This window comes from Megalops cyprinoides, chromosome 17 (genome assembly GCF_013368585.1).
Source record: "Megalops cyprinoides isolate fMegCyp1 chromosome 17, fMegCyp1.pri, whole genome shotgun sequence".
NCBI classification, from domain to species: Eukaryota; Metazoa; Chordata; class Actinopteri; order Elopiformes; family Megalopidae; genus Megalops; species Megalops cyprinoides.
The window spans coordinates 11,396,333-11,405,923 of record NC_050599.1 but is presented as its reverse complement, the minus strand read 5'-3'; the positions used below and the strand labels follow the sequence as shown (position 1 = coordinate 11,405,923).

Sequence of the window (9,591 nt, the reverse complement as noted above, 5' to 3'; positions counted from 1 at the left end):
GGCTCTCTTTACTCCACTCAACACATCAACAGACTCTAAAAAAGCAGGGGTTTTACATGTTTTCTTCACCATTTCCTGCCATCTGATCGCTGGCATCATTTTCTTAGCAGCAGCTTAGCAAAATTTTTTCTAGAGACACTTTCCAGAGTTCCACAAATTGATGCTAAGAGCATTTTTCTAGCATAGTACACTTGCACTGACTGCAACTGTCACAGCAATAGTCAACACAGTAGCCTATACATTTGTCAGGAGTACTTTACATCATAAGATTGAGACTGAGACCATATAACTTTATAATGCAGATTATGCAGTTAAATTACACGTCTTCAATCAGAGCGAGTTTCCATAGAAAACAATTCATAATGGAACCAGCAGGAAGTACGCACTTATCAGTATATGCAAATACATGGAGTCAACTGTACATCTGCAGTTGGAATAAATGATTAGGACTGGGGATAGGGAATGCTGAGAGTGCTTAATCGAAATAGGAAAGGGGCTGCACTTCTCTAGGCAAATAATGCTGCCATTGGCTTGCCTTCAGCTCAGGAAATAGCTATAACCCCCCAATGAGCGTTTATGTACACATGAAAGCATCCCATGAGAGAGGCTATTTTTGAGTACACTGCTGGGCATAAAAGAAAATACTGCACCACTCTAGTTCACACAGTGACTGAGGAGAGCCCCTTAAAAGAGTGAGATGATCCGTATTAACACCATGAGTTTCCATAGCTGCTACTGAACAGCTTCAGTTTGCAACCCCAAAGGACAGTTGCAAACTGTATAACACATGTGCAAGCACACTAAACGTAATGGGAACCACTGGGGTGGAGAGGGAGAAGGAGCCGGGGGGAAGAGCTTTACAGTTCCTGGAGATCACTCAGAAAAATTCTAGAGAAAATGGAAGGCTAGGCACGAAACACAGAACTCAGCTGATTAACAAAATATGTATGATTCCAATCTGCTCTTAGAATGATTTTCACTTCACAAGTATCACTGTTATATAGATGTGCTGAAGATGATTCAATACGAGTTTATTCAATCAATATACAGTGCTGTAATAATTGTATTGCTTGTACTGTAACCTCAGCTGACCTGTCGCATGCATGGCAGACAATAAAAAGTGCAGCTCAAAGGTCTCTGAATGATGAGCTAGCAATTTATGATTATGTACAGAGGAGGGCTGGCAGGGTGGGTAGGAAAGTTTAAGAACTCCTATTCTACAACATGGTGTCATGTTTATATACTCGCTCACAGGTCTCTGAGCACAGCTGATCAGCACGTCTGCCGAGGGAAGGAGAGTGATTAAGTCTTGTAATTAATGCATGAGTTTTTTTTTTTTTTTTTTGGGGGGGGGGGGGGGGGGGGGGGTGTTTCTCCCCTATGTTTTCGTTTCCTCAGTGATATAAGAGCAGCCCAGCATGCTGTGGCATGTTAATCCAGTCCATTACATTCCATTATTTGTTTGCTTGGCGGGCGCCCTCTGCTCAGGACGACATGAAATGCCTACGCTTGGCTCCCCACAGAGTTTGGTTAATAGGCCCCTCTGTGTTCTTGTACCTGCGCTTTTAAATTGGCAGAACAAGCTTCTGTTGTCCTCAGTAATTTCCACAGACAAGATTGATGACTCGGGTTTTAAACCCATAGGTGATGTATCATACTGATTAGTCTTCCATACTGTACATGAGGAAGTATCCTTTCAAAAGAAGAGACTTCAGAATTAGAGGAGACGATTATTGATCGAAGACACTGCCAGTCACTGAGGAATTGGGGCTTCATGGAACAAGCCCTTATAATAAAGTACTGAAAAGTTGTATTTATTTGTTTTCAGGAAGGCCAGTGACTCCAGGACAGGTTTTTGCAGTCATTCTGATGTATGTTCTGATAAATTAATTGCTTTTGTCAAATGGATTTTATTATATACCACTTAGTTTTGTCTGGTGCCAGAACTAGACTGCCCTGCTCATCTGCTTTTACATACATTAGACCTTCAAAACCTCACTCAAGGTGTGGAGGTGTACATACAATAAATTCATTGCGCTATGATTACAGATCAACATACCAACTTGACTGATACAGGGTATTTCTGATGAGTGTTAAGAACAGATACTGCGTAAGACATCTTCCACTGCTTGTTGGGAATTGATCTGAAATCACTATCCCAGTTAGGGATGGAGGGAGCAGGTTAGATTGCAACTATAACATCTGTTCTGGGTTAAGTCTCTGTTCATTGCACCTGTTCAATCAATAACACTTGAGCTTGAATGGCTACTCATTCCCTAAGAAAAATGTGTTGCACAACTAGTATCTAATATTATCTTCTTTGACAAATCATTCCAGGAAAAACTGGGTTGCATGTATCATATTTATTATAAGAAAAACTGATGCGACCCATGAATCAGACATTATTAAGAATGGAAGGTTGAATTGGGGTGGTTCTTTCAGAGAGATGGCACTGTGCCATGCGATATGCAGCCTGCTGGTTATGCCTGTAACTGGCCTGTACTATAGCACTCAAGACTTGTGGCTGCAATTTTAAAGGTCGGCCCCGCTGCTAGAGCCAGAGCAGATATTGCCCGTGTGGGTATTGACGAATGTGCCACGCTGTGCCCCGTCTGCATGGTCTCGCATTCGTCTTCCTTCATTAAGCAGGAGCTCCGCGGACATTAGGAAAGGACCGGTGACAAAGGGCCCGTCACCTCGGCACGCACGGCTGAATAGTTTTGGGGGTTTCAAATAAAGCACAGCGGACTAGGGGGAACCGGCAGGAGCGGCCAGTGCCGTGACGGATGCAGATGTGCGGAATGGTATGATAAATGCCAGAGCGATCCGCCGTCGTTAAGTGGCTCCGTTATTGCACTTGGGGAATCGAGGACACAGCAAGACACCGCCCACTCGAGAGCGGCGGGGAAGATAAACGGGAGCCGTCCGCATGGTCCGAACTTTGTCATATTACTCAACGTTAATGAAGTGCATTAGGCTGCGATAAAACCTGTCTGCAAGTATCAATATTTCAAGCTTTCCTTATTTAGGCACCCTCGAAACAGATGACCAAGTGAGACAAACACTCAACTCAAACATGAGCTACCAACGGTAACCAGATGTCAAAATCAAAATGAATCTCACATTAAAAGCCTGCATTACAAATGCAGCTAAAACAAACTCAGCCAAAATCACACAGCCAAAAGCTATGTGAAAGCATAGCTATAAATCTAAAATTTTTTTTTTTACTTTACCAGAATTCAAAAGGTTTTGTGAAACATCAGAGTTCTAGATCAAATGTCCAAGTGGAAATTCCATTCATGATGTGATTAGTCGTGTTATGTCTAATTTTGGTAGACAGAGATTTAAATGACCACAAATACACAAAGGAAACAAAAAACCCCACAAGAGCTATTTTTTGAACAGTCCAGCATGACCATCCTGTCGGTCAGTGCTTATCACCCACTACATTAGTGTTTGATAAATGCATTTGCGACAAATTACCAACACAGTTCTTCTGCATCAGGATTCATCTGGGGGCGGTGGAAGCCTCCAACATCTTGGAGGGCTGTCTTTGAACTTGTGGATGTCCCAGTAAAGCTTTTCACAAAGGGGTATCTGAATTTAGAAAGCCCCCTCCCACAGGGCCCAGTCCCTCCACGCTGTGCCCCCCCCCCCCCCCCCCCCCCCCAGCTCCTGAGGGTTCGCTGCTTATTGCGCCTGCTGATGCCAGCGTCTGGCTGCATCTGTCCCGTGTCAAATCCGCTGCCAGCGGCTGCTTCAATGTCCGCTGCCAACGCTGCCAACTGTCTGATGTGGCGATGGAGGCCTGTGTGCTGACAAGACTGCAAATGCAGGGGCCACGCGACTGATGTAACTGTGTCAGAGGGCATCTGTGGGGACAAAACAAAGGAGATTAGCGAGAATAAACTCCTGTATAAACTTAGATGGGCATCTCTCAGACATAGAAGGGTGTCTGAGAGAACTTGAGGACTGTTCTGTGTCCGTTACTCTCTCTCTCTTTTGTATTGCACTGAAATCCGCTGGAAAGTGCGTATGTGTGGAAGGTAGTGATTTACACAAAAATGGAGAGGGGGAGAGAGAGAGGGATGATACACCAAAGTGGATTTCCAGGTTGCCACACACTCTTTGGTGAGCTGCATTTTAGCTACTCTGTACAGTGTTGCCTCTGGCTTGGCCATGCTGTGCACAAGCAACACAGTCTTAAAATGACTACTCCCCCACCGCCCACTTCTACTTTCCCAAGCTAACCTTTCATTGATTCAGTGCATGATGGGGCATACATTCTGTGCCGACAGCTAAACACACACCATCTAAGAGAAGTCATGTCTTTTTACAGGGTGAATGTGGAGACACGTCAACTGGAAATGTTCGACTAATTGTGGAACCGCAGGGACATGGAAATCAGTATCTATATTTGAGCATACTGCTAGAATCAAAACTGTCTGAACCTGCATTTATATGCGGGTTATAGATGTATTATTCAATAGATGAGAGAGAGAGATATGGACCAGTGATCCTACAGGAAAAGATGATAATTTGCATGACACCAAGTGCCAAAAATGTAACTGAACTGATTTATCTAACTACATATGCAAGTTAGTTACACATAGATGAAGGTATAGTTTTGATTTTGGGGGAAGTTTGCGAGGTATACTGTCCTTGAATGCCCCCATCAATGTGTTTCTGCCCACACCTGTCTACCCTTAACACATGCATCCAAACAGTGAAGAGTGTATCCTTTTTCGAGAACTAGTACAGAAACCGATATACCCCTTCCCATATTTTGTGCTTATGCTACCACATTTATAAGAAATAAGGCAAATTTTCTGTCTGTTCCCTCATTTCTGTTCACTATTGTCGTCAATTATGCCTATGTCAATGTGGTGTAGTTAGCATCTGATGTGATTAAAAAAAAAAAACCTTTATTTTTCTGCTGTATGATGACAGTGTTTCAGACATAATCTTTACAGAACAAAAAGAGAGAAAGATAAATGATGTCCTCCCCATGCCACAATTAATTGGATATTATGTACTTTTTTAAGAAATTGTAAAATGATTTTTTAAAGCAGCCTGATATGAATAATGTTCTCTTCCTGAAATGTTATATTCAGAGGATTTTAATGAGAGCTCAGGAAGGAGGTGGCTTGCTCTTTAATTACTTTTCATCACTCATTTCTGTCTTTGAGTTACTGCTAAGTACATTCAACCGTCAAGTATTATGTAACAGTATCTCACAGTACAATGAATATATTTGATAAATAATGAGCAATCATAATAATAATGAACAACCAAAATATGTGGCAGACTATAATGAGGCTATTACTGCCAATAATTTCAACCACTGTATCAGTGTATAACCAGTGTTAGTTAACCAACATAGCAAATAAACATAACGTACAGTATGATATTGTGCTGTTCATATGTAAAGTATTTACTCATGGGATTCATTCAGTGATAGGATCTGTTATCTACTACTTAAACACCACTAACTGATCCACTAAGCAGCATAGCCATTTATAAGAGGCTTGACCACTTCATGCGGGAATATTCCAGTTTTTGAGTCGTGAAGTGTCACCACTTTGAATTATGCCTTGTCTGTGTTATGAGCAATTATGGAGCTGTTATTTGCACTTATGTTTTTGCACCACTATAACAACCAACAGGACGGTTCAGAATCAGTCATCGCTCTGTCCAGGAAGGCGTTCCTTCAGAGGTATTTCATGTAACAAATGGCACATAGCAGGGCGGTTTAAACAATAAGGTGAAATGACAAGGTGCCATTTAGTAGTCTCCACAAGGGATCTGCTTTGCCGTTGTTTAAATATTAGCTTTGCAATGGCATGCAGAGGTGGGAATGAAGGGTGACATTCAAGAAAGCACACTAACACGACAGGCCGCCAACAAGAAGAAAGAAGACAAATAAAGGTTTAAAACGCTGTACAATGCAAGGAAGGGAGGAAAATGAGTACTTGTTATAAAACATTTATTTAGAATAAAACATATGTAGCCATATTAGATGTAGTGTGATCAGTCTAAACTACATACCTCCAAATGACAACAGAGTTCTTTCATTGTAAAGTTCACTATATCATCATCCAAGGACATAGCTCGAGGGGTTTATAGTAGTGTTAAAACTAACAATTACAGGATAGCATAGTACAGAACACATTGCGTACATTTTTTTTTTCAGGAAAAAGCCAGTGAAGGTCAAAGGTCAAAGAAAAATGAACACGGATATATCTGAGCAACAAAGGCCACTGACCCAGTTGTGGTGGAGAGAAGTTTTGTTTTGTTTCTTCGACTGTTACTTTCCCTTTCCCTAGTCAATATTTCAGCCAGCAAAAGCTTTGTGTATTGTGATACGTGTCAAAAAAAAAAAAAAAAAAAAAAGGAAAACGACAAACCAGCACAGACCACGCTAACAAAGGTGTTTGTGTCTGAGGTAGCAAGGCAATCATGGCTTTCTTCTGATTTAAAACATTTATAAAACTACACTACACAAAATCATCTCGGGCCTCCAAACCTGATTCCAGTACAGCTTCAGAATTTTTTTTTTTCCTTTCTTCCACACCTTCTTTTCAACGTCGGACATAATTTTCTTTATCCTGTTCCCATCTGGAATGACTTCTGTATAGGCACAACGGGGGTTTCTAAACACGTGTACAACACAGTGCATGTTCAGTGTGTCACAGCCTGTTTATCGAACCAATGCGTTAAAGGGGCAACTGTTCACTCACAACACATACTATAAAAATAGACCTAAAAACAGCAATGCTTTAAGTAGCGGTACATCATCTCAGAGTGGATATGAAATATTTACGTGAAACAGTCAATTGTTTTCTCTTCATATTTTTTTTTTTTTTTAAACCCAGAACACGTTTTTAAAAAGGGTGGTCACATCAGCAGTGAAGGAAGCAACTTTACAGTGTTAATGCCAAGAGCTGTGGAATGTCAAAATGTATTTTAACAGTTTAAATTCCCAGCGATAGCAAAATAAAAAAAAAATAAGCATACATGTATATAAAGCCCCACCCCTCTTCTTCTGCATATTCATACAAATCACTGACAAATGCGTAACCAAAGTCGAATACAATCTACAGTTCATAAAATGTACAATTGCATAGTACAAGACGACAACATAGTAAAATTCTGTGGTCCTGGTCCATGTCTTTGGGTCTTCAGTGAATCTCTGGTTGGGCCCTCTTTCCTTCTCTTTCAGAAGAGGCAGGTCATTGAGCCGAGAGTGAAGTCTTCCATCCAACGAGGAACTTTACTTGTCTCCCAACATCCCCCATCCTTACATCACCTTGCCAACCAAAGTACATAAACAGAGACAGTTAAATAATCTGGGCAAAAATGACATCTTCTACAACTATTGTACACTTGCTATAACAGAACTATAAAATCTCAGAGACCCTGACTCTAACCCTGACTGAACCGAAACACCCCAATATGGCTCGCTTATCTCCTTGTCTGCTCACCCTGACCCAGTCACAAATGAGATCTTTACTGAGTTCAACACTTCAAATTCAGGAGGGAGACAAAACGCGGAGAAGCTGTGAGCTCTTATTGTGTGAAATCTGGAACCGCTGTGAGAGCAAACTGTGAGAATAGGGTTAACGTACATTCACTACAAAAAGCAGATAATGCAATTTAAAATCGCAACAGGGGAGGGGGGAAAAGTTTCACCCTGTGAACATCTAGGGACCGCTTTAGACGCTGTAGATAGGGACTGAGGTGTAAGCAAAGGATGCAGCCTTTATTGGACCAGTGCTGGCCAATTACATTCTGTTCTTATGAGAATTCACAAAACCTGAAGCTATAGCAGTTACTGGGAAGAGATAAGCAGGGATAAGTGCCTGTTCAAATTAAAAATGGCCCAAGAAGTATTTTGCACATGTAAAAAGGCAGCATATTAAAGGACAATAAATACTATGCTCACTGGAATTTAATTAAATCCTTGAAAGCAGATAGAGGCTAGCAGATGCTTCTGCAAAGCATAATGAATGGAAAAAATGCATCCCTGCAAAGGAGCAGACACACGCATCTCATCACAAATGCAGGAAAATAAACACATTAGTAAATGGGGACGCAAGTCATACTTCAAGGTTAGCAGAAAACAGTAATTACATGAAAAAAATGAGTGCCTACAACAATTTCCAGGGTCTAGAAGTCAGACTTCATTATAGTCATGCATTCTCAATGAGGTGGCACGTGTATGGTAGCATATAATTTAACTCATGCAGTCAGAGCTTGTCAGTAGTAAGGCGCTTTGCAGGATGCCTTTGCTAACAAAGTATCCGCCCCATTAGGAGAGAATTCCATTATTTCCAACATTGCTGCAGAACAATGTAGTGTTTCTTGCAAAATTACAACTTTTAATGAAAACTTTGACTCAATGAAGAGTCAATGAATTTTGATTTTGATTCAATGAAGTTAAGCTGGTGAAAGTAAGTATTTGAAGTAATGATCTTAGTCCATAAAGACCTCCATGAACACTAAAGATTCCCACTTTTCATCTTGCCCAATGTCGCATATTACGGAATTAAAATTCAAGTAGGTGGACTGGATACTACAAAACAAAGTCTTACCTGTGGTCTTGAAGCGAGACTCGGTGCTAAAGAAAAGCAGAAACAGTACCCATTAATCAAGATGAAAGAGAGGAGCAAGTCTTTAAAGAAAACCATTTGAAATACTGCATTGTTCCATTTTCCACAACGGGGGAATTTTTGATGTTGACACACGACACACCACAATGACAGCTGCAATGTCGTGAACACTGCATTAGCTTACATGAAACACGGCCCTTTGTGTTGACAGCTATACCGACTAAAAGGCAATCCTTCACTGATGCAACTATTAAAGCACACAGACGCACTGTGAGGCAGGGAGCTCCTGGTTCGACTTGAGATCGCCTAATGATCTCCATGATAAATCCCCACTTCCACACTGTATCTCTGGATGAGTTCCTCGAGCTCTCTTGATGAGTTCCTGCCCATAAATCCTTCATGAGCTCTGCCACCCGAGCTTCCACACAACGGCAAATAAAGGTAGTGAGGCCCCTGGCATGATTCATCAAATACAAAAAGAGCTCCTCTCCTCCTGTGCAAAGGCTCAGGAGCTCATAATGAAGAGTGCAGAGGTCATGGCTGCTTTAGACTGAAGATGATTTTTTTTGTTGTTGTTTTTTTTTTTTAGCTTCCACTTGAAATGGATTTCACCTCAACATTGACATGCCCTGAATGTGTCACTATTCCTAATTATCCTGTTGTTTCCCCATCGCCTGCAGAAAATGATGGTTGCCAGTCTGCAGCCCACAGAAAGTTAACAATCCCTGGTGCGCTGCATAGCACTTCGAGCTCTCATTCACCACTGTAACTAATGAGAGAAAACTCACAAGGCAAGCACTACATATCGGGAAGAAGATGCAAACTAAGACTTTGAGGACCAATTTAAAAGACAACAAGGGCCATTCTCATTCTCAAAAATCATTAGTGGTTTATCTCTTAATTATCATTCAACAAGTGTAGCTTGAAAACGATTGGATTTTCTAAAATAGGTCAATATGTTTTTAAACAATGAAATCTG

The 9,591-nt window shown here is 41.2% G+C and overlaps 1 protein-coding gene across 6 annotated transcripts in view; it reads right to left on the bottom strand.

The window, feature by feature from the left end:
* Window positions 1-6,372: 6,372 nt before the first annotated feature.
* utrn (utrophin) overlaps window positions 6,373-9,591 on the bottom strand; it is a 181,854-nt gene continuing 178,635 nt past the window's right edge. For all 6 annotated transcript variants that reach the window (XM_036549529.1, XM_036549532.1, XM_036549531.1 and 3 more), the window contains 2 exons: window positions 8,595-8,620; window positions 6,373-7,309 (listed from right to left, as the gene is read on the bottom strand). In XM_036549529.1, coding sequence (XP_036405422.1) covers window positions 7,301-7,309; window positions 8,595-8,620 — 35 coding nt within the window. In that variant the 3' untranslated portion in view covers window positions 6,373-7,300. The remainder of the gene's footprint in view (window positions 7,310-8,594; window positions 8,621-9,591) is intronic.